Genomic DNA, 26149 nt, shown 5'->3' on the forward strand with positions numbered 1-26149 from the left:
CAAGTCTTTGAAAAAAGGAATCTAGGCAAATTAAAGCGGCATTATTTGATTTAGATCGTTTTTATGTAATTTTACTTTCCTAGCATTAAAGGAGGGAAACTCCACGATATTTGCAAGGTGCTACTTTACTTTTCAACGGACAGAACTGCCATGTTTAGGTTTCTTGTGATTCAGGATTAATCTTCGATCATTGCTCTTTCACCTGAGGTTGCTGAAACTTCTTTCGCAGAACGCCACCGTGACTTGTGTTGCTAGGAAGAAAAAGGAGCAGTGTCGTGTAGGAGCAGTTGAGGGCATTTAGCCGGTCAGAACCTTCAACGCTCTTGGGTGAGAGTGGCATAGAGTGAGTGCAATTTGCCGCACTTGATGACCATGCAATTGCCACAGTCTCCCTTCTCCCTGGTGAGACTCTGAGGGATTTGCAAGTGCACGGTCATTTCTGGTCTTTACTTAAAATTGTATTACTTTGTTTCTCCTGGATTGTTTTTCACTAATTTTCATTTTTCATACGGCATGGAAATATCATTTGTGTCGATTCCTTAGATTGCGGCCTCCTTAAATTTTTGGCTTGAGGAAAGTACTCCCTAATTCCAGCCCAGGAAACAGCTTTTGAATTAGTATTGTGATTATCCGTGGTTGAAAATCAAGGAATGTCCACTCACCCTCCCTTCAAAAAAAGCCCCAATACAAATAACTTATATATTTAAATGCATTTTATATATGCTTAAAATTATATATATTTTATATGCATAGGTAATTATATGTCAATGTAAATACTTTGTTTATATTATATGTAAAGATAATTATACATACAGTATTACATATTATCTAATATTTATATATTTATAATGTTGGATTATATATGTATATACAGTTAGATTCATAGGTATACTTATGTTTACATATATTTACATATATATTATTTTAGAATAAGAAGAAAATAGATATACTACATGTATTTTTATACAATATATATACTCCGTATATTTTTAAACCTTTTTTCTGTCCTTTCCAATTTTCTTTTTTTAGATCCCTGCTTCAAAATATATCACCAAACGTGGGTGAAACTGACTGACTGTGAAGGACAGATTAGTATTTCGTTTGTAAACTGTTCACAGAGCAGCCATTTTCTGTCACTCGACTTCCTGCCACACCGGTTCCCCGGAAGGTGCTTCAAGGGTGCTGGGCAGTTTCTCTTCTGCACCAGGCACTGCTCTAACACTGGCAGCCTGGGCTCTGCTCCTGCACAGGCCTGCAGACGGTCCCCCTCGTGGAGTTTCCATTTGAGAGGCACCAATGTGACTGGCCCTGAGCGTGTCAAGGGAGCTGCACTGAAAGCTTCTCTTGGCTTGACTCGGTTGAATGCAGACTCTACAGAGGATTACGATATTTGTTATATCAATACTCACGGTAACTATTGTTTACTATGTTCAGATTCTCAGCAAGTAACTTGCAAGTTTATGTGATTTAATCTCTCCAATTTCCACTGGAAAACTAGTACTGACAACTACTAAAGTTTTCTCACAGTTTCCCTGTCTCAGTTATAACTGGATCCACATTGCCAAGCATGTTATCACTCATGTATATGCAGTCAACACATTACTGGTGACAGACGAAGAGAACTAATGAATTAATGCCTCAGCTCTATGCTGCTATTATCTATCGATTATGTCGGAAAATATGAGCTATGGCTCCTGTGAAGAAAGGTGGAAGACATCAAATCTAGTGAATGAGTCCTTTAATAGGGAAATGCAGACAGAGGAGGCAACTTGTATTTCAGTGCAATCGAAGAAATTTAATAATGCTGTACAGGATCAAATCTCTAAGTGCTAGAATTTGAAAAGAGACATATATTGAGACGTATTTATTTCAACATTGGTTCTCATTTGTATGAATATTTCCTACTGGATTGAGATTTCTTTCATTTTTGATGAACGTGTTGAACTTCCAGTGTAATAACACGAGCGCAGTGTTGAAGTCATGACATTATCTGAGGCTCGTAAATGGAAGACAAAGTGAAAGGAAGTGGAAACAAAACTGGGACAAGCCCAAAAGCTGCAAACCCTGGGCTCGCCGTGTCAGACTCTCACATGCAAGAAGGTGCTGATAGCAGCTGGGTCGATGCCCGACACCTCCATCCCCCCAGTGGCCGCGCTACCTCCTCCCTGGTGCATTGGCCCATTTTGTGTTGCTCTAAGAGAATATCTGAGACTAGGTAATTTGGAAAGAACAGAGGTTTGTTTGTCTTATGATTCTGGGACAGCTGATTCTGGCATGGACCTCAGGCTTCCTCTACTCATGGTGGAAAACGGCAGGCACTGGCGGGTACAAGCAGATCACATGGTGAGAGGAAGCAAGAGAGGCAGGGAGGAGATGCCAGGGTCTTTTATACAACCAGCTCTCCAGGGAACTAATAGAGCAAGATTTCACTAGGGCCCCACTTCCCCCAGGGAGAACATGAATCCATTCATGAGGGATCCGCCCCCCATGACTCAGCTTCCAGCACTGCCACATTGAGGACCAGATTTCCGCATGAGTTTCGGTGGGGACCACACATCCAAATTCTATCACCTGGTGACACTGAAGATGATGTGCTCCAGTTCTCTCTGCACCGTTCGCTGTGACCTGACCCAGGTCCGTGACCTGCCAAGGCAGGAGACCGACCTCCACAGTTCTGCACCCAGGTGGGAGAATCTTCCTTTTTTCCCATCCGAAGGAGGAGAACGTATTCAGTTCCCCTGGAGCAGCTGGATGGTGGCAAATTCCAAAAGGCTCAAGCCACCTCTGTTCCCCATGAGATTATCCAACAGATCTCCAACTTCCCCCGCACGAGGGCTGAAATTCCTCACTGGACTCGATGACTCACTAGAGTCTCTGGAGCCCTGTGTGGTGCAGGAGATGGAAGAGACCCTGGGCAGGAGGAGGAAAACATACATTCCGATTTTAAATAGCCTTTCTCGATCATTTTCATGTTTGCTTTTTACTCCTTTGTAAATATCAGGTCTGATTGGTTAATTGTTCCAGAGCCAGTACACGTGCCTCGAAGAAGAGTTCCTCCCAACAGAGCCAGCATCACCTTGGCCAGATTCTCCTTCACGGGGTGGTTGCATAATGAGAGTGCACTTTGGTCATTCTTTCTAGACAGGAAACTTTTCCTCACTTGCTCATGTAGTAACTGTCGGTTTAGTTAACACTAGACGCCACTTGTACACATTGCGTGTCCGCTTGACTGGGTGCACACACTGCGGGAGAGCGCGGGGTGCCGACAGCATGTGAGTGAGCGAGGTGCACTGCCAGACCCTGCGCGTGGGGAGGAAGAGCGCTCACCGGACTCCTGCCCGGACCGTGAACATGACAGCTCAGTCTTGGTTCTGCAATTCTCTCAACTATGCATAAAGTCGTTAAATCCCGGATAGCAAACATGATGTGGCTCCAGAGAGTTTTTGGGCAAAGTGACAGTACAGACTTAACTAGAACAATTTTCTTTTACAGTAAATATAACAATATCCTTTAATGGATGAATGAATAAGGAAACTGTGACATATACATTTAAATACACCCCCCCCTCCCCACAACACAGAGCATGGAATACTACTCTGCCACAAAAAAGAATGACATACTCCCATTTGCAACAACATGGATGAGCCTGGAGAAATTTATGTTGAGTGAAATAAGCAAAGCACAGAGGTATAAATATCACATGTGCTCACTTATGTAAGGAGCTGTGAGAGAAAGAAGGAAGGAAAGAAAGTCCATAGCAGTGTGTTGGACTTGCAGAGGGACAGAGCATTCCATGGGCTACAAAGTGGAGTAAGGGGGTTGAGGGAGGGAGAGGGAGTTCGGGCATTATCGGGTGGGGAACACAGGGTACAAATGCAATTTGTGGTAATGGGCGTGCTGCCAGTAGGAATCTGGCCCTCACATCATGGGCACAAGGGCTGACAATCAGCTTTCTATCTCATGAATATTCATAAACAATATTCTCTCTCTCTCTCTCTCTGTGTGTGTTTGTGTGTCTGTATATATGTATATATAAAAAATGTCTTCTAACCATGAAAAAAGTATGTATTGCAAAATGGGAAAAACTATACACACAAAAAACCCCGCATTCTTTTCCAGATTTCTTCGAATTTCTGTCTTTCCCTCAGGGTCACTAACTTCTTTTCTCTCATTTCACTTCTACCGACTCCAGTATGGTTTCTGCTTATTCGTTCTACAAACCAAATGTCACTAAGGTTGCCAGTACGGTCTATTTTCCAATGTAGTGGGCAGTTTGAGTTCACACCTTCTGTGGAATCTACTGATTCCTCTTCTCAGCACATTTATTGTTTAGAAAAGACATTTATCGTCTTTGTCTCCAAAGGGTGAGTCTTTATAATGGATGGCTATTCCATCTTCTTCATCTGTGGCTCTTCTGTCCACTTCCTTTAAAGTTTGAAGGTCCTTAGAATCCAGACAATGTCTGTTTCTCCCTCTGTCATCTCTTCCCACATGACCAACTTCATTTCTGCACTTTCAGTTGCCATTATGATCCTCCAGGCATTGAATTCCTTGCCAATTGCAAATTCCTGTGTCCAACTAGTGCTGGACATTTGCACTTACATGTCTAGCAATTTGTGGGGCGTATCGGTAATTTTATTTCTATTTCCTGACATGCTTCCATCTACCTTCTGCAGAGAGAATTTTATTGGTTGTTTCATTTTCTCATTATACTGTTTCACATAACTGATATTAAGTATGAGTGTGTTTCTTTTGAGCTCTCTTTCCCTCCAAGAATCAAAGATAGAAGAGAGCATGTTCACATCCATATTCTGAGGGGAACAAACAACCTCTTTTAGGTGAAGTTCATTTTTACCGATAGCTCGAATACACTAATGTTGAGGAGATGAATTGTACCATCTGTCTTTACGTCAGGTTGTAGAGACAGGCTTGGACTTTCTTTTTAAAGAATAAACAAATACAAGCATTTTTCTATAGTAAAAATTTAATGCAGAAAGCAATATAATAGTTTCACAAAATACAAAGAATATATTTTGTTCTATGAAGCACAGTATAAAGGCGTATTGACAAAAACAATTTCAATCTTGTCAACAGTTAGATAAATAAACATTTAAATAAATAAATAGATAGATACATTTGCACGGTCGTCTGTAAGTACCAGTCCCTGCAGGGTTGAACATGACGCTGCTGAACACCCTGAAGGCATCTGACAAACTTGAGGCACTTCATGTCATGATTGTAGCAGAAGTGACAGTCTTGGCGACCGGAGAGCTCAGGAAAGTGCGATAGTGTGTACTCGTCCATGAGAGTCGTTTCCACGTCGGACCAGGTCTCATTGCCTCCTCCCTAATCTTCCCCGCATGTTTATTGATGAAGAGAAGGATCTCACGATTTCTGCTCTCACGACCTCCCAGGCGCAAGGGCTGTGCCTCTTCTCTTTCAGGTAGAGACTGATTCTTTGGAAGTATTTCCTCACGGCCAGTGCGAAGTCCTCGTTCACCAGGGGAGTCTCTTCCACCCCCACCTCCGGCATCAGACAGGCTTCCAGGTCGTCCAGCTGCTGATAGAGTCCAGTGCAGAGTTTGTCCAAGAGGCTCTCATCCCAAGCAGCCGATGAGCCCTCTGTGCAGAAGAGGTTGAAGCTCTGCTGGGTCATCTCATGGAGGACAGAGATGGCTCGGGCCTTCTGCAGCTGGTGGCCATCCAAGTCTTCCTGGGGGAATCCGAAGTCATTTCTGTCCTTCAGGCAGGACAGAGGGGAGATTCTCCTCATTCGTCCCAGGAGTATCAAGGCCCTCCTGGTCCCCAGGCTGTGGGCCTGAGGCAGATCACAGCCCAGAGAGCAGGTCGCCTGGCAGCTGAGCACCAGCAGGGCCATCAGTAAAGGAAAGGGCAAGGCCATTGGGGATCTCGCAGATGCTGCTGGCCTGGCTGAGATGGGCGACTCTGAGCCTTAGCCGCTAGGTTCTCTGAAGAGCTTGCTTTGTGCATGTGTCTTAAATAGGGAACACACTAGTTTCCATTTTTTGGATGCCCGTGTCTTCCTTTCTACTTCTGTTTTTGCTTTCTTTATGCACTCTCTACATACTTTGAGAGCAGCGTTTCTCCACCTTTTTCTTTTCTCTTTTATTTCTTTCATGGTGGCCTGCTCATCCCTTTCCTCCAGAGCCTGGTTAAATTGTTTTTTCCGAATTGACCCTCCTGTGATAAGCTACAAAGGCGGGGGTATATCGTGCAATTATTTACGGACCGTATCTGTAGCTCAGGTTTATACGTAGAAAAGAAAGTGTGAAGTTAACTTTTTGCATTCAATGCATGTTTAAGAAGGTCTCTATAAAAATTTTAAGCCAAGACTTAAGTTTCAAAGTTATTGATTTGACTTGGCTTTATAAGTTTATTTGCTGAGCTCCTTTTTGTGTCATCTATTGACTTATATAAATTGTAATGAGTCAAATTTCACATGCAAATTCATGTTACAAAAATACACAATACCAATGTAATGACATACTTAAATATCTTTCAAAACTGCTAAAAATTATCTATCAATTCAATTATTTTCTTCCCATTAATTTCTAGTGTACCTAACTTTAAATTTTGTTCCATACGATAGAATACATTGTCACTGTGCCACCTCCCGGATGTTCCCCCAGGTGCGGTCAACTTTTATTTCTTTTTAGCACTCGACTTCATTATTGATGTGGCGAATAACTTTAGCAGAGCCACATAATAAAGCACAAATTCTTTGCATTTAATTCTCAAAGCCATTAACTCATTCAGTAGCACTCAGGAGCAAACCTCAGCTCCATCCACGAGACAGCCAAAGGCAGGCCATATGTATTCGTGTGGAGGCCACATCTCGAGACATGATTTTGAGATCAAGCGATCGTCTATTCACCGTAGGCTTGTATTGCTCATGCTGCATATGCTCTGTGGATCTTCCAAGAACTCAATGTCAATGCTTCTTGATACACAAGAAAACCCGAGGGAAATAAAAATTAGTAATAAGGGACAGGTTTTCTTAGATTTGGGCTTTGGAGAACCACAAATTATTGTAATGACTAAGATTTGTTAACACCTCTAGGAACTAATTTTCACACTTTTGGGAGCAATACCATCCCAAGAAGAATGCACGATGGAGAGAACATCAATTTTATTTAAAAAGAAAATTTTGTTTTGCACCGAAGTTCAAATTTCCAACCAAACATCAGTCGGAGATTCCAATTCTAATGGAATCTTATTAAACCAAAGGAAGCCATCTTTGTCATAAATGGCAACAATGGGATGTAGGTGTGATGAAAATAAATGGCTGTTCAATTGTTGTGTACCGCTGGCGAGACACCAGAGATCTTTCTTTCCCATTTCCTTTTACATAGAAGGGAAAGTTGCTGCATTTTCCCTCCCAAGGAATGGGAATACCAAGAAAGCCAATATATGTACCTCAGTGTGATCAAACGTCACAAGGAAAGCAATATCCCACTGCAAAGGACACGACGAAGGATAATTTAGCTAAATTGAGCCCAGCCAAGGGGCAGATGAGGGGATGCGGCAGAGCAGAAGAAAAGTGGTGGAAGGGACGCAGGTCAAAGGTAGCAAACGGGCATGGGCTCCAGGAAAAGCAATCACTGCTGGTCCAGGGGTTGGTTTCAGCTTTGCTGGATCCAGCTTTCAAGAGAGTCAAGGGAGACACAACAACCACAAGAGTTTACACACAGAAAAGGCAAACTTGTGAGAGTGCAATATGCTCTCTGGATAACGGGGAAGCGAGAAATGCATCCCTTGTTTTCTCCTTGTGGATAAATGGACTCAGAAGTTGACTCATCGTCTTGTCATGTCTCCAGCAAGAAGCAAGGGAATTCACAATTTCAAAGGACACCCCTTCTTTACACATGGCTATATTATTTCTCCTAGCTGTCAGAGATGATGTCTTTATTACACTGAACCTTCGAATGAACTTCGTCCTAAGAATATAGGTCGCCATGAGTCCGTAAGTTACTCTTGGCCAGAGGAGTCGTCTTATGCGGTCTTGTTTCCTGGGCATCTTAGCCTAGTTCCTATCATTTCCGGAGCTCAGTCAATATTTATGAAAGGAATAATCATTATAATAACAGTGGAAAGAATAATACCAATACATACTGGAGACATGAATTGGGAAGACAATAGATCTAAAGAATTTGTAAGCTCTTCCCGCTTCATGCAGGGAAATTGTAATGGAAGATTTTGTGACGATTTAAAAAACAAAACACAAACACTTGATTGTAGAGATGCTTTCTTCCCATTTGTAGTTTTAATATTTAGAACCTCAGGATGTGCCACAGGGCCTGGTTGCAAATGGAAGACCCACCTTCCACTTTTACTTCAGTGCCCCTCAAGGAAGCGCAACGCCTTGCCTGATCGCACATTCCTTGTCTTTTCCGATAATACGGAGACGATGTGAATGTTACAATGTGTTTGGGGACCTTGTCCCTATACACTTGTCTGTTTTTCAATTTTGGCCTGTGCCTTTGGGAATCACTTAACTCTTCCCAAGATTCAGTCAGTGTCGCTGTGAACTTTAATGAATGACATCCGTGTCGTTTTCCCTGAGTCTAAATTGTGGAATCAGAGTTGGCATCAGATTTTGAAATAAACTGTGCCTAGCAAGAATGCCAGTTAATTTTCTCTTACAAATACTGTTAGTACACACAGTGTGAAAATAAAGAGTGGTCTTATTCAAAGAACATATATTCTCTTCTCACTAATCCCCCAGTCGGACTCTCTTTCCCCTCTCCTTTGCACTTAGGTATCCGACGAGCATGAATCCAGGCTGAGTAAATACGGGTGGAAGTGATGTTCACCCTGTGCAGCATGGGTCCTTCAAAGCATCCTACAAGTGATCCACCATATAATTTTTTCCATATCGACTGAGCACAGTAGCCTCAAGCGTCGCAAACCTGTTTGAACTTATATGTTGATGATGGCAAAGCTGCAAAATAGTAGGTTGTGAGGTCCCTGAAACCCCGCTCAGAGGAGGCCAACACTGAGCTCTTCTATAAAGGAAAGATAAGTTTGTATTATCATCTAACTACTGGTGGTTTTCTTTTGTTCTGTTACAGGAGCGAGCATCAACTTGACTGACAAATGCCCTTCACCAAATTCTAGACTGAAGAACCATGTCTGTAAACAATTAAACTTCCAACTTCGGAAACAACAAGCACCACTCAAGAATTGAAACAGATAATGAAAATTATAAATCATGACAGTATTTATTTAGGACAAGACACCATGTTATTCTCTCTAATCATTCTACTGTAAATTCACGATGTAGAACGTATGTTTTACATAATCCCATGATTTAGGATTCAGATGTTTTTCAGCTGGTGCAAATGTGTGAGTTTAGCTTGCTTTGGGGGGCCTGGTAAACAATCGTGTAATTGGTTAGGGAGGGTCCTGAGTATAACTTCTACGTCATTTCCTGACGTTGCTCTGAAGGCGGTGAATGAGGACTAAGCAGCACCTCAATTTCCACTCTGACCACCTCCCAGGCACAGGGGCTGTATTTCTTTTCCCTCAGATAACCAATCATTTCTTGGAAATACTTCCGAACGTCATTTCCCAAATCAGGACAAGAGAGAGTTTCTCCATTTGTCATCTGCACTTGTCGCAGGCTCTTCTCAAGGCTGAAGAGTAGTTTATCGAGGAGGATCGCATCCCAAGCAGCATGGCTGTTCTCTCTTTTGAGGAGGCTGAGGATCTGCTGGAGCATCTGACCACGGAAACAGGTGGCATGTGTCTTCTGGATTGGGGTGATATTTTCTCCTGTCCAAGGAAAATTGAAGTTCTTCCTGTCCTTGAAGCATGAGTGAGATGGGATCTTTTTCATCCGTCTCACTAGCATGATGGCTTGCCGGTTTTCCAGGCCATGGCTGGAAGGCATGCCCCAGACAGATGAGCAGGCAGGGACGGAGCAGAGCACCACTCCCGCCATGAGCAGGCAGATGTGGACCATTGAGAATTTCAGTGATTCTCGAGGCGGCCGCGAGAGGGCGCGCGAACGGCCTTTTCTGAGCCTCCGGTTCCGGAAACGCGGACGGACTCGGCCGCTTTTGGTTTCAGAGGGTGCCACAGCCCGAGAGAGCAGACGTCGCCGCTTGTCGCGCCGAACCGGTGCTGCTTAAATAGTGTGGAGAACATTTTCCTCCGATGGCTGCGGAGAGAGCTCCGCCGCGGCTTGGCGCGACCCAGTTTTCTTCGGTGAGGGCCGTGAGTGTCTGAGCTGCTCCCTGTGCTCGGGGCTTTCTTTCGCGTAGAAGCCGCAGCGAGACTGAGTTTGACGGGGAAACCCATTGAGTCGGGACCCGAGGGCTCGCGACCGCACGGGCTGTGATGGTCACAGATTCCGCAGGAGTGGGGGACGCGAGGCCGGGACAGCCTGGGAAAGGGGAGCCGGGTAGACAGCGGGTCCGGGAGCAGCCCTAGTGCGGGAGCCTCGGGCGAGTGAGCGGGGACGACGGCGGTGATACCGCCGGGACCGTGACTGGGGCCGGGACCGGGGCCGGGGCCGGGGCCGGGCCGGGCCGGGCCGGGAACAGGGACGGAGCCGGGGCCGGGGCCGGGGCCGGGACCGGGGTCGGGGCCGGGGCCGGGGCTGGGGCCGGGAACAGGGATGGAGTCGGGGCCGGGGCCGGGAGGAGGGACGTGCGCCCCCCTGTGGGGTCGTCGGAGTTTTCAGTGGCCCATGTTTCTGAGTCAGGACGTTCAAGTCTTTGAAAAAAGGAATCTAGGCAAATTAAAGCGGCATTATTTGATTTAGATCGTTTTTATGTAATTTTACTTTCCTAGCATTAAAGGAGGGAAACTCCACGATATTTGCAAGGTGCTACTTTACTTTTCAACGGACAGAACTGCCATGTTTAGGTTTCTTGTGATTCAGGATTAATCTTCGATCATTGCTCTTTCACCTGAGGTTGCTGAAACTTCTTTCGCAGAACGCCACCGTGACTTGTGTTGCTAGGAAGAAAAAGGAGCAGTGTCGTGTAGGAGCAGTTGAGGGCATTTAGCCGGTCAGAACCTTCAACGCTCTTGGGTGAGAGTGGCATAGAGTGAGTGCAATTTGCCGCACTTGATGACCATGCAATTGCCACAGTCTCCCTTCTCCCTGGTGAGACTCTGAGGGATTTGCAAGTGCACGGTCATTTCTGGTCTTTACTTAAAATTGTATTACTTTGTTTCTCCTGGATTGTTTTTCACTAATTTTCATTTTTCATACGGCATGGAAATATCATTTGTGTCGATTCCTTAGATTGCGGCCTCCTTAAATTTTTGGCTTGAGGAAAGTACTCCCTAATTCCAGCCCAGGAAACAGCTTTTGAATTAGTATTGTGATTATCCGTGGTTGAAAATCAAGGAATGTCCACTCACCCTCCCTTCAAAAAAAGCCCCAATACAAATAACTTATATATTTAAATGCATTTTATATATGCTTAAAATTATATATATTTTATATGCATAGGTAATTATATGTCAATGTAAATACTTTGTTTATATTATATGTAAAGATAATTATACATACAGTATTACATATTATCTAATATTTATATATTTATAATGTTGGATTATATATGTATATACAGTTAGATTCATAGGTATACTTATGTTTACATATATTTACATATATATTATTTTAGAATAAGAAGAAAATAGATATACTACATGTATTTTTATACAATATATATACTCCGTATATTTTTAAACCTTTTTTCTGTCCTTTCCAATTTTCTTTTTTTAGATCCCTGCTTCAAAATATATCACCAAACGTGGGTGAAACTGACTGACTGTGAAGGACAGATTAGTATTTCGTTTGTAAACTGTTCACAGAGCAGCCATTTTCTGTCACTCGACTTCCTGCCACACCGGTTCCCCGGAAGGTGCTTCAAGGGTGCTGGGCAGTTTCTCTTCTGCACCAGGCACTGCTCTAACACTGGCAGCCTGGGCTCTGCTCCTGCACAGGCCTGCAGACGGTCCCCCTCGTGGAGTTTCCATTTGAGAGGCACCAATGTGACTGGCCCTGAGCGTGTCAAGGGAGCTGCACTGAAAGCTTCTCTTGGCTTGACTCGGTTGAATGCAGACTCTACAGAGGATTACGATATTTGTTATATCAATACTCACGGTAACTATTGTTTACTATGTTCAGATTCTCAGCAAGTAACTTGCAAGTTTATGTGACTTAATCTCTCCAATTTCCACTGGAAAACTAGTACTGACAACTACTAAAGTTTTCTCACAGTTTCCCTGTCTCAGTTATAACTGGATCCACATTGCCAAGCATGTTATCACTCATGTATATGCAGTCAACACATTACTGGTGACAGACGAAGAGAACTAATGAATTAATGCCTCAGCTCTATGCTGCTATTATCTATCGATTATGTCGGAAAATATGAGCTATGGCTCCTGTGAAGAAAGGTGGAAGACATCAAATCTAGTGAATGAGTCCTTTAATAGGGAAATGCAGACAGAGGAGGCAACTTGTATTTCAGTGCAATCGAAGAAATTTAATAATGCTGTACAGGATCAAATCTCTAAGTGCTAGAATTTGAAAAGAGACATATATTGAGACGTATTTATTTCAACATTGGTTCTCATTTGTATGAATATTTCCTACTGGATTGAGATTTCTTTCATTTTTGATGAACGTGTTGAACTTCCAGTGTAATAACACGAGCGCAGTGTTGAAGTCATGACATTATCTGAGGCTCGTAAATGGAAGACAAAGTGAAAGGAAGTGGAAACAAAACTGGGACAAGCCCAAAAGCTGCAAACCCTGGGCTCGCCGTGTCAGACTCTCACATGCAAGAAGGTGCTGATAGCAGCTGGGTCGATGCCCGACACCTCCATCCCCCCAGTGGCCGCGCTACCTCCTCCCTGGTGCATTGGCCCATTTTGTGTTGCTCTAAGAGAATATCTGAGACTAGGTAATTTGGAAAGAACAGAGGTTTGTTTGTCTTATGATTCTGGGACAGCTGATTCTGGCATGGACCTCAGGCTTCCTCTACTCATGGTGGAAAACGGCAGGCACTGGCGGGTACAAGCAGATCACATGGTGAGAGGAAGCAAGAGAGGCAGGGAGGAGATGCCAGGGTCTTTTATACAACCAGCTCTCCAGGGAACTAATAGAGCAAGATTTCACTAGGGCCCCACTTCCCCCAGGGAGAACATGAATCCATTCATGAGGGATCCGCCCCCCATGACTCAGCTTCCAGCACTGCCACATTGAGGACCAGATTTCCGCATGAGTTTCGGTGGGGACCACACATCCAAATTCTATCACCTGGTGACACTGAAGATGATGTGCTCCAGTTCTCTCTGCACCGTTCGCTGTGACCTGACCCAGGTCCGTGACCTGCCAAGGCAGGAGACCGACCTCCACAGTTCTGCACCCAGGTGGGAGAATCTTCCTTTTTTCCCATCCGAAGGAGGAGAACGTATTCAGTTCCCCTGGAGCAGCTGGATGGTGGCAAATTCCAAAAGGCTCAAGCCACCTCTGTTCCCCATGAGATTATCCAACAGATCTCCAACTTCCCCCGCACAAGGGCTGAAATTCCTCACTGGACTCGATGACTCACTAGAGTCTCTGGAGCCCTGTGTGGTGCAGGAGATGGAAGAGACCCTGGGCAGGAGGAGGAAAACATACATTCCGATTTTAAATAGCCTTTCTCGATCATTTTCATGTTTGCTTTTTACTCCTTTGTAAATATCAGGTCTGATTGGTTAATTGTTCCAGAGCCAGTACACGTGCCTCGAAGAAGAGTTCCTCCCAACAGAGCCAGCATCACCTTGGCCAGATTCTCCTTCACGGGGTGGTTGCATAATGAGAGTGCACTTTGGTCATTCTTTCTAGACAGGAAACTTTTCCTCACTTGCTCATGTAGTAACTGTCGGTTTAGTTAACACTAGACGCCACTTGTACACATTGCGTGTCCGCTTGACTGGGTGCACACACTGCGGGAGAGCGCGGGGTGCCGACAGCATGTGAGTGAGCGAGGTGCACTGCCAGACCCTGCGCGTGGGGAGGAAGAGCGCTCACCGGACTCCTGCCCGGACCGTGAACATGACAGCTCAGTCTTGGTTCTGCAATTCTCTCAACTATGCATAAAGTCGTTAAATCCCGGATAGCAAACATGATGTGGCTCCAGAGAGTTTTTGGGCAAAGTGACAGTACAGACTTAACTAGAACAATTTTCTTTTACAGTAAATATAACAATATCCTTTAATGGATGAATGAATAAGGAAACTGTGACATATACATTTAAATACACCCCCCCCTCCCCACAACACAGAGCATGGAATACTACTCTGCCACAAAAAAGAATGACATACTCCCATTTGCAACAACATGGATGAGCCTGGAGAAATTTATGTTGAGTGAAATAAGCAAAGCACAGAGGTATAAATATCACATGTGCTCACTTATGTAAGGAGCTGTGAGAGAAAGAAGGAAGGAAAGAAAGTCCATAGCAGTGTGTTGGACTTGCAGAGGGACAGAGCATTCCATGGGCTACAAAGTGGAGTAAGGGGGTTGAGGGAGGGAGAGGGAGTTCGGGCATTATCGGGTGGGGAACACAGGGTACAAATGCAATTTGTGGTAATGGGCGTGCTGCCAGTAGGAATCTGGCCCTCACATCATGGGCACAAGGGCTGACAATCAGCTTTCTATCTCATGAATATTCATAAACAATATTCTCTCTCTCTCTCTCTGTGTGTGTGTTTGTGTGTCTGTATATATGTATATATAAAAAATGTCTTCTAACCATGAAAAAAGTATGTATTGCAAAATGGGAAAAACTATACACACAAAAAACCCCGCATTCTTTTCCAGATTTCTTCGAATTTCTGTCTTTCCCTCAGGGTCACTAACTTCTTTTCTCTCATTTCACTTCTACCGACTCCAGTATGGTTTCTGCTTATTCGTTCTACAAACCAAATGTCACTAAGGTTGCCAGTACGGTCTATTTTCCAATGTAGTGGGCAGTTTGAGTTCACACCTTCTGTGGAATCTACTGATTCCTCTTCTCAGCACATTTATTGTTTAGAAAAGACATTTATCGTCTTTGTCTCCAAAGGGTGAGTCTTTATAATGGATGGCTATTCCATCTTCTTCATCTGTGGCTCTTCTGTCCACTTCCTTTAAAGTTTGAAGGTCCTTAGAATCCAGACAATGTCTGTTTCTCCCTCTGTCATCTCTTCCCACATGACCAACTTCATTTCTGCACTTTCAGTTGCCATTATGATCCTCCAGGCATTGAATTCCTTGCCAATTGCAAATTCCTGTGTCCAACTAGTGCTGGACATTTGCACTTACATGTCTAGCAATTTGTGGGGCGTATCGGTAATTTTATTTCTATTTCCTGACATGCTTCCATCTACCTTCTGCAGAGAGAATTTTATTGGTTGTTTCATTTTCTCATTATACTGTTTCACATAACTGATATTAAGTATGAGTGTGTTTCTTTTGAGCTCTCTTTCCCTCCAAGAATCAAAGATAGAAGAGAGCATGTTCACATCCATATTCTGAGGGGAACAAACAACCTCTTTTAGGTGAAGTTCATTTTTACCGATAGCTCGAATACACTAATGTTGAGGAGATGAATTGTACCATCTGTCTTTACGTCAGGTTGTAGAGACAGGCTTGGACTTTCTTTTTAAAGAATAAACAAATACAAGCATTTTTCTATAGTAAAAATTTAATGCAGAAAGCAATATAATAGTTTCACAAAATACAAAGAATATATTTTGTTCTATGAAGCACAGTATAAAGGCGTATTGACAAAAACAATTTCAATCTTGTCAACAGTTAGATAAATAAACATTTAAATAAATAAATAGATAGATACATTTGCACGGTCGTCTGTAAGTACCAGTCCCTGCAGGGTTGAACATGACGCTGCTGAACACCCTGAAGGCATCTGACAAACTTGAGGCACTTCATGTCATGATTGTAGCAGAAGTGACAGTCTTGGCGACCGGAGAGCTCAGGAAAGTGCGATAGTGTGTACTCGTCCATGAGAGTCGTTTCCACGTCGGACCAGGTCTCATTGCCTCCTCCCTAATCTTCCCCGCATGTTTATTGATGAAGAGAAGGATCTCACGATTTCTGCTCTCACGACCTCCCAGGCGCAAGGGCTGTGCCTCTTCTCTTTCAGGTAGAGACTGATTCTTTGGAAGTATTTCCTCACGGCCAGTGCGAAGTCCTCGTTCACCAGGGGAGTCTCTTCCACCCCCACCTCCGGCATCAGACAGGCTTCCAGGTCGTCCAGCTGCTGATAGAGTCCAGTGCAGAGTTTGTCCAAGAGGCTCTCATCCCAAGCAGCCGATGAGCCCTCTGTGCAGAAGAGGTTGAAGCTCTGCTGGGTCATCTCATGGAGGACAGAGATGGCTCGGGCCTTCTGCAGCTGGTGGCCATCCAAGTCTTCCTGGGGGAATCCGAAGTCATTTCTGTCCTTCAGGCAGGACAGAGGGGAGATTCTCCTCATTCGTCCCAGGAGTATCAAGGCCCTCCTGGTCCCCAGGCTGTGGGCCTGAGGCAGATCACAGCCCAGAGAGCAGGTCGCCTGGCAGCTGAGCACCAGCAGGGCCATCAGTAAAGGAAAGGGCAAGGCCATTGGGGATCTCGCAGATGCTGCTGGCCTGGCTGAGATGGGCGACTCTGAGCCTTAGCCGCTAGGTTCTCTGAAGAGCTTGCTTTGTGCATGTGTCTTAAATAGGGAACACACTAGTTTCCATTTTTTGGATGCCCGTGTCTTCCTTTCTACTTCTGTTTTTGCTTTCTTTATGCACTCTCTACATACTTTGAGAGCAGCGTTTCTCCACCTTTTTCTTTTCTCTTTTATTTCTTTCATGGTGGCCTGCTCATCCCTTTCCTCCAGAGCCTGGTTAAATTGTTTTTTCCGAATTGACCCTCCTGTGATAAGCTACAAAGGCGGGGGTATATCGTGCAATTATTTACGGACCGTATCTGTAGCTCAGGTTTATACGTAGAAAAGAAAGTGTGAAGTTAACTTTTTGCATTCAATGCATGTTTAAGAAGGTCTCTATAAAAATTTTAAGCCAAGACTTAAGTTTCAAAGTTATTGATTTGACTTGGCTTTATAAGTTTATTTGCTGAGCTCCTTTTTGTGTCATCTATTGACTTATATAAATTGTAATGAGTCAAATTTCACATGCAAATTCATGTTACAAAAATACACAATACCAATGTAATGACATACTTAAATATCTTTCAAAACTGCTAAAAATTATCTATCAATTCAATTATTTTCTTCCCATTAATTTCTAGTGTACCTAACTTTAAATTTTGTTCCATACGATAGAATACATTGTCACTGTGCCACCTCCCGGATGTTCCCCCAGGTGCGGTCAACTTTTATTTCTTTTTAGCACTCGACTTCATTATTGATGTGGCGAATAACTTTAGCAGAGCCACATAATAAAGCACAAATTCTTTGCATTTAATTCTCAAAGCCATTAACTCATTCAGTAGCACTCAGGAGCAAACCTCAGCTCCATCCACGAGACAGCCAAAGGCAGGCCATATGTATTCGTGTGGAGGCCACATCTCGAGACATGATTTTGAGATCAAGCGATCGTCTATTCACCGTAGGCTTGTATTGCTCATGCTGCATATGCTCTGTGGATCTTCCAAGAACTCAATGTCAATGCTTCTTGATACACAAGAAAACCCGAGGGAAATAAAAATTAGTAATAAGGGACAGGTTTTCTTAGATTTGGGCTTTGGAGAACCACAAATTATTGTAATGACTAAGATTTGTTAACACCTCTAGGAACTAATTTTCACACTTTTGGGAGCAATACCATCCCAAGAAGAATGCACGATGGAGAGAACATCAATTTTATTTAAAAAGAAAATTTTGTTTTGCACCGAAGTTCAAATTTCCAACCAAACATCAGTCGGAGATTCCAATTCTAATGGAATCTTATTAAACCAAAGGAAGCCATCTTTGTCATAAATGGCAACAATGGGATGTAGGTGTGATGAAAATAAATGGCTGTTCAATTGTTGTGTACCGCTGGCGAGACACCAGAGATCTTTCTTTCCCATTTCCTTTTACATAGAAGGGAAAGTTGCTGCATTTTCCCTCCCAAGGAATGGGAATACCAAGAAAGCCAATATATGTACCTCAGTGTGATCAAACGTCACAAGGAAAGCAATATCCCACTGCAAAGGACACGACGAAGGATAATTTAGCTAAATTGAGCCCAGCCAAGGGGCAGATGAGGGGATGCGGCAGAGCAGAAGAAAAGTGGTGGAAGGGACGCAGGTCAAAGGTAGCAAACGGGCATGGGCTCCAGGAAAAGCAATCACTGCTGGTCCAGGGGTTGGTTTCAGCTTTGCTGGATCCAGCTTTCAAGAGAGTCAAGGGAGACACAACAACCACAAGAGTTTACACACAGAAAAGGCAAACTTGTGAGAGTGCAATATGCTCTCTGGATAACGGGGAAGCGAGAAATGCATCCCTTGTTTTCTCCTTGTGGATAAATGGACTCAGAAGTTGACTAATCGTCTTGTCATGTCTCCAGCAAGAAGCAAGGGAATTCACAATTTCAAAGGACACCCCTTCTTTACACATGGCTATATTATTTCTCCTAGCTGTCAGAGATGATGTCTTTATTACACTGAACCTTCGAATGAACTTCGTCCTAAGAATATAGGTCGCCATGAGTCCGTAAGTTACTCTTGGCCAGAGGAGTCGTCTTATGCGGTCTTGTTTCCTGGGCATCTTAGCCTAGTTCCTATCATTTCCGGAGCTCAGTCAATATTTATGAAAGGAATAATCATTATAATAACAGTGGAAAGAATAATACCAATACATACTGGAGACATGAATTGGGAAGACAATAGATCTAAAGAATTTGTAAGCTCTTCCCGCTTCATGCAGGGAAATTGTAATGGAAGATTTTGTGACGATTTAAAAAACAAAACACAAACACTTGATTGTAGAGATGCTTTCTTCCCATTTGTAGTTTTAATATTTAGAACCTCAGGATGTGCCACAGGGCCTGGTTGCAAATGGAAGACCCACCTTCCACTTTTACTTCAGTGCCCCTCAAGGAAGCGCAACGCCTTGCTTGATCGCACATTCCTTGTCTTTTCCGATAATACGGAGACGATGTGAATGTTACAATGTGTTTGGGGACCTTGTCCCTATACACTTGTCTGTTTTTCAATTTTGGCCTGTGCCTTTGGGAATCACTTAACTCTTCCCAAGATTCAGTCAGTGTCGCTGTGAACTTTAATGAATGACATCCGTGTCGTTTTCCCTGAGTCTAAATTGTGGAATCAGAGTTGGCATCAGATTTTGAAATAAACTGTGCCTAGCAAGAATGCCAGTTAATTTTCTCTTACAAATACTGTTAGTACACACAGTGTGAAAATAAAGAGTGGTCTTATTCAAAGAACATATATTCTCTTCTCACTAATCCCCCAGTCGGACTCTCTTTCCCCTCTCCTTTGCACTTAGGTATCCGACGAGCATGAATCCAGGCTGAGTAAATACGGGTGGAAGTGATGTTCACCCTGTGCAGCATGGGTCCTTCAAAGCATCCTACAAGTGATCCACCATATAATTTTTTCCATATCGACTGAGCACAGTAGCCTCAAGCGTCGCAAACCTGTTTGAACTTATATGTTGATGATGGCAAAGCTGCAAAATAGTAGGTTGTGAGGTCCCTGAAACCCCGCTCAGAGGAGGCCAACACTGAGCTCTTCTATAAAGGAAAGATAAGTTTGTATTATCATCTAACTACTGGTGGTTTTCTTTTGTTCTGTTACAGGAGCGAGCATCAACTTGACTGACAAATGCCCTTCACCAAATTCTAGACTGAAGAACCATGTCTGTAAACAATTAAACTTCCAACTTCGGAAACAACAAGCACCACTCAAGAATTGAAACAGATAATGAAAATTATAAATCATGACAGTATTTATTTAGGACAAGACACCATGTTATTCTCTCTAATCATTCTACTGTAAATTCACGATGTAGAACGTATGTTTTACATAATCCCATGATTTAGGATTCAGATGTTTTTCAGCTGGTGCAAATGTGTGAGTTTAGCTTGCTTTGGGGGGCCTGGTAAACAATCGTGTAATTGGTTAGGGAGGGTCCTGAGTATAACTTCTACGTCATTTCCTGACGTTGCTCTGAAGGCGGTGAATGAGGACTAAGCAGCACCTCAATTTCCACTCTGACCACCTCCCAGGCACAGGGGCTGTATTTCTTTTCCCTCAGATAACCAATCATTTCTTGGAAATACTTCCGAACGTCATTTCCCAAATCAGGACAAGAGAGAGTTTCTCCATTTGTCATCTGCACTTGTCGCAGGCTCTTCTCAAGGCTGAAGAGTAGTTTATCGAGGAGGATCGCATCCCAAGCAGCATGGCTGTTCTCTCTTTTGAGGAGGCTGAGGATCTGCTGGAGCATCTGACCACGGAAACAGGTGGCATGTGTCTTCTGGATTGGGGTGATATTTTCTCCTGTCCAAGGAAAATTGAAGTTCTTCCTGTCCTTGAAGCATGAGTGAGATGGGATCTTTTTCATCCGTCTCACTAGCATGATGGCTTGCCGGTTTTCCAGGCCATGGCTGGAAGGCATGCCCCAGACAGATGAGCAGGCAGGGACGGAGCAGAGCACCACTCCCGCCATGAGCAGGCAGATGTGGACCATTGAGAATTTCAGTGATTCTCGAGGCGGCCGCGAGAGGGCGCGCGAACGGCCTTTTCTGAGCCTCCGGTTCCGGAAACGCGGACGGACTCGGCCGCTTTTGGTTTCAGAGGGTGCCACAGCCCGAGAGAGCAGACGTCGCCGCTTGTCGCGCCGAACCGGTGCTGCTTAAATAGTGTGGAGAACATTTTCCTCCGATGGCTGCGGAGAGAGCTCCGCCGCGGCTTGGCGCGACCCAGTTTTCTTCGGTGAGGGCCGTGAGTGTCTGAGCTGCTCCCTGTGCTCGGGGCTTTCTTTCGCGTAGAAGCCGCAGCGAGACTGAGTTTGACGGGGAAACCCATTGAGTCGGGACCCGAGGGCTCGCGACCGCACGGGCTGTGATGGTCACAGATTCCGCAGGAGTGGGGGACGCGAGGCCGGGACAGCCTGGGAAAGGGGAGCCGGGTAGACAGCGGGTCCGGGAGCAGCCCTAGTGCGGGAGCCTCGGGCGAGTGAGCGGGGACGACGGCGGTGATACCGCCGGGACCGTGACTGGGGCCGGGACCGGGGCCGGGGCCGGGGCCGGGCCGGGGCCGGGACCGGGGTCGGGGCCGGGGCCGGGGCTGGGGCCGGGAACAGGGATGGAGTCGGGGCCGGGGCCGGGGCCGGGGCCGGGGCCGGGAGGAGGGACGTGCGCCCCCCTGTGGGGTCGTCGGAGTTTTCAGTGGCCCATGTTTCTGAGTCAGGACGTTCAAGTCTTTGAAAAAAGGAATCTAGGCAAATTAAAGCGGCATTATTTGATTTAGATCGTTTTTATGTAATTTTACTTTCCTAGCATTAAAGGAGGGAAACTCCACGATATTTGCAAGGTGCTACTTTACTTTTCAACGGACAGAACTGCCATGTTTAGGTTTCTTGTGATTCAGGATTAATCTTCGATCATTGCTCTTTCACCTGAGGTTGCTGAAACTTCTTTCGCAGAACGCCACCGTGACTTGTGTTGCTAGGAAGAAAAAGGAGCAGTGTCGTGTAGGAGCAGTTGAGGGCATTTAGCCGGTCAGAACCTTCAACGCTCTTGGGTGAGAGTGGCATAGAGTGAGTGCAATTTGCCACACTTGATGACCATGCAATTGCCACAGTCTCCCTTCTCCCTGGTGAGACTCTGAGGGATTTGCAAGTGCACGGTCATTTCTGGTCTTTACTTAAAATTGTATTACTTTGTTTCTCCTGGATAGTTTTTCACTAATTTTCATTTTTCATACGGCATGGAAATATCATTTGTGTCGATTCCTTAGATTGCGGCCTCCTTAAATTTTTGGCTTGAGGAAAGTACTCCCTAATTCCAGCCCAGGAAACAGCTTTTGAATTAGTATTGTGATTATCCGTGGTTGAAAATCAAGGAATGTCCACTCACCCTCCCTTCAAAAAAAGCCCCAATACAAATAACTTATATATTTAAATGCATTTTATATATGCTTAAAATTATATATATTTTATATGCATAGGTAATTATATGTCAATGTAAATACTTTGTTTATATTATATGTAAAGATAATTATACATACAGTATTACATATTATCTAATATTTATATATTTATAATGTTGGATTATATATGTATATACAGTTAGATTCATAGGTATACTTATGTTTACATATATTTACATATATATTATTTTAGAATAAGAAGAAAATAGATATACTACATGTATTTTTATACAATATATATACTCCGTATATTTTTAAACCTTTTTTCTGTCCTTTCCAATTTTCTTTTTTTAGATCCCTGCTTCAAAATATATCACCAAACGTGGGTGAAACTGACTGACTGTGAAGGACAGATTAGTATTTCGTTTGTAAACTGTTCACAGAGCAGCCATTTTCTGTCACTCGACTTCCTGCCACACCGGTTCCCCGGAAGGTGCTTCAAGGGTGCTGGGCAGTTTCTCTTCTGCACCAGGCACTGCTCTAACACTGGCAGCCTGGGCTCTGCTCCTGCACAGGCCTGCAGACGGTCCCCCTCGTGGAGTTTCCATTTGAGAGGCACCAATGTGACTGGCCCTGAGCGTGTCAAGGGAGCTGCACTGAAAGCTTCTCTTGGCTTGACTCGGTTGAATGCAGACTCTACAGAGGATTACGATATTTGTTATATCAATACTCACGGTAACTATTGTTTACTATGTTCAGATTCTCAGCAAGTAACTTGCAAGTTTATGTGACTTAATCTCTCCAATTTCCACTGGAAAACTAGTACTGACAACTACTAAAGTTTTCTCACAGTTTCCCTGTCTCAGTTATAACTGGATCCACATTGCCAAGCATGTTATCACTCATGTATATGCAGTCAACACATTACTGGTGACAGACGAAGAGAACTAATGAATTAATGCCTCAGCTCTATGCTGCTATTATCTATCGATTATGTCGGAAAATATGAGCTATGGCTCCTGTGAAGAAAGGTGGAAGACATCAAATCTAGTGAATGAGTCCTTTAATAGGGAAATGCAGACAGAGGAGGCAACTTGTATTTCAGTGCAATCGAAGAAATTTAATAATGCTGTACAGGATCAAATCTCTAAGTGCTAGAATTTGAAAAGAGACATATATTGAGACGTATTTATTTCAACATTGGTTCTCATTTGTATGAATATTTCCTACTGGATTGAGATTTCTTTCATTTTTGATGAACGTGTTGAACTTCCAGTGTAATAACACGAGCGCAGTGTTGAAGTCATGACATTATCTGAGGCTCGTAAATGGAAGACAAAGTGAAAGGAAGTGGAAACAAAACTGGGACAAGCCCAAAAGCTGCAAACCCTGGGCTCGCCGTGTCAGACTCTCACATGCAAGAAGGTGCTGATAGCAGCTGGGTCGATGCCCGACACCTCCATCCCCCCAGTGGCCGCGCTACCTCCTCCCTGGTGCATTGGCCCATTTTGTGTTGCTCTAAGAGAATATCTGAGACTAGGTAATTTGGAAAGAACAGAGGTTTGTTTGTCTTATGATTCTGGGACAGCTGATTCTGGCATGGACCTCAGGCTTCCTCTACTCATGGTGGAAAACGGCAGGCACTGGCGGGTACAAGCAGATCACATGGTGAGAGGAAGCAAGAGAGGCAGGGAGGAGATGCCAGGGTCTTTTATACAACCAGCTCTCCAGGGAACTAATAGAGCAAGATTTCACTAGGGCCCCACTTCCCCCAGGGAGAACATGAATCCATTCATGAGGGATCCGCCCCCCATGACTCAGCTTCCAGCACTGCCACATTGAGGACCAGATTTCCGCATGAGTTTCGGTGGGGACCACACATCCAAATTCTATCACCTGGTGACACTGAAGATGATGTGCTCCAGTTCTCTCTGCACCGTTCGCTGTGACCTGACCCAGGTCCGTGACCTGCCAAGGCAGGAGACCGACCTCCACAGTTCTGCACCCAGGTGGGAGAATCTTCCTTTTTTCCCATCCGAAGGAGGAGAACGTATTCAGTTCCCCTGGAGCAGCTGGATGGTGGCAAATTCCAAAAGGCTCAAGCCACCTCTGTTCCCCATGAGATTATCCAACAGATCTCCAACTTCCCCCGCACGAGGGCTGAAATTCCTCACTGGACTCGATGACTCACTAGAGTCTCTGGAGCCCTGTGTGGTGCAGGAGATGGAAGAGACCCTGGGCAGGAGGAGGAAAACATACATTCCGATTTTAAATAGCCTTTCTCGATCATTTTCATGTTTGCTTTTTACTCCTTTGTAAATATCAGGTCTGATTGGTTAATTGTTCCAGAGCCAGTACACGTGCCTCGAAGAAGAGTTCCTCCCAACAGAGCCAGCATCACCTTGGCCAGATTCTCCTTCACGGGGTGGTTGCATAATGAGAGTGCACTTTGGTCATTCTTTCTAGACAGGAAACTTTTCCTCACTTGCTCATGTAGTAACTGTCGGTTTAGTTAACACTAGACGCCACTTGTACACATTGCATGTCCGCTTGACTGGGTGCACACACTGCGGGAGAGCGCGGGGTGCCGACAGCATGTGAGTGAGCGAGGTGCACTGCCAGACCCTGCGCGTGGGGAGGAAGAGCGCTCACCGGACTCCTGCCCGGACCGTGAACATGACAGCTCAGTCTTGGTTCTGCAATTCTCTCAACTATGCATAAAGTCGTTAAATCCCGGATAGCAAACATGATGTGGCTCCAGAGAGTTTTTGGGCAAAGTGACAGTACAGACTTAACTAGAACAATTTTCTTTTACAGTAAATATAACAATATCCTTTAATGGATGAATGAATAAGGAAACTGTGACATATACATTTAAATACACCCCCCCCTCCCCACAACACAGAGCATGGAATACTACTCTGCCACAAAAAAGAATGACATACTCCCATTTGCAACAACATGGATGAGCCTGGAGAAATTTATGTTGAGTGAAATAAGCAAAGCACAGAGGTATAAATATCACATGTGCTCACTTATGTAAGGAGCTGTGAGAGAAAGAAGGAAGGAAAGAAAGTCCATAGCAGTGTGTTGGACTTGCAGAGGGACAGAGCATTCCATGGGCTACAAAGTGGAGTAAGGGGGTTGAGGGAGGGAGAGGGAGTTCGGGCATTATCGGGTGGGGAACACAGGGTACAAATGCAATTTGTGGTAATGGGCGTGCTGCCAGTAGGAATCTGGCCCTCACATCATGGGCACAAGGGCTGACAATCAGCTTTCTATCTCATGAATATTCATAAACAATATTCTCTCTCTCTCTCTCTGTGTGTGTGTTTGTGTGTCTGTATATATGTATATATAAAAAATGTCTTCTAACCATGAAAAAAGTATGTATTGCAAAATGGGAAAAACTATACACACAAAAAACCCCGCATTCTTTTCCAGATTTCTTCGAATTTCTGTCTTTCCCTCAGGGTCACTAACTTCTTTTCTCTCATTTCACTTCTACCGACTCCAGTATGGTTTCTGCTTATTCGTTCTACAAACCAAATGTCACTAAGGTTGCCAGTACGGTCTATTTTCCAATGTAGTGGGCAGTTTGAGTTCACACCTTCTGTGGAATCTACTGATTCCTCTTCTCAGCACATTTATTGTTTAGAAAAGACATTTATCGTCTTTGTCTCCAAAGGGTGAGTCTTTATAATGGATGGCTATTCCATCTTCTTCATCTGTGGCTCTTCTGTCCACTTCCTTTAAAGTTTGAAGGTCCTTAGAATCCAGACAATGTCTGTTTCTCCCTCTGTCATCTCTTCCCACATGACCAACTTCATTTCTGCACTTTCAGTTGCCATTATGATCCTCCAGGCATTGAATTCCTTGCCAATTGCAAATTCCTGTGTCCAACTAGTGCTGGACATTTGCACTTACATGTCTAGCAATTTGTGGGGCGTATCGGTAATTTTATTTCTATTTCCTGACATGCTTCCATCTACCTTCTGCAGAGAGAATTTTATTGGTTGTTTCATT

General features: G+C 44.2%; 2 protein-coding genes across 2 annotated transcripts; both read right to left on the bottom strand.

Moving 5' to 3' along the window:
* Nucleotides 1-5416: 5416 nt before the first annotated feature.
* On the bottom strand, nucleotides 5417-5902 carry LOC134364382 (interferon alpha-4-like; the record flags this gene model as incomplete). The annotated part of the gene is made up of 1 exon (XM_063080280.1): nucleotides 5417-5902. A coding segment is annotated over exon 1 (486 nt), but the record flags the coding sequence as incomplete, so codon positions are not given.
* Nucleotides 5903-6952: 1050 nt separating this feature from the next.
* LOC134364539 (interferon alpha-4-like) lies at nucleotides 6953-16637 on the bottom strand. The gene is made up of 2 exons (XM_063080427.1): nucleotides 16152-16637; nucleotides 6953-6961 (listed from the first exon to the last, which is right to left on the bottom strand). Exons 1-2 carry the CDS (start codon nucleotides 16635-16637, stop codon nucleotides 6953-6955), a joined length of 495 nt encoding a protein of 164 aa, XP_062936497.1.
* Nucleotides 16638-26149: the final 9512 nt, after the last annotated feature.

The sequence above is a fragment of the Cynocephalus volans genome, chromosome 16 (assembly GCF_027409185.1).
Source record: "Cynocephalus volans isolate mCynVol1 chromosome 16, mCynVol1.pri, whole genome shotgun sequence".
Lineage (NCBI taxonomy): Eukaryota > Metazoa > Chordata > Mammalia > Dermoptera > Cynocephalidae > Cynocephalus > Cynocephalus volans.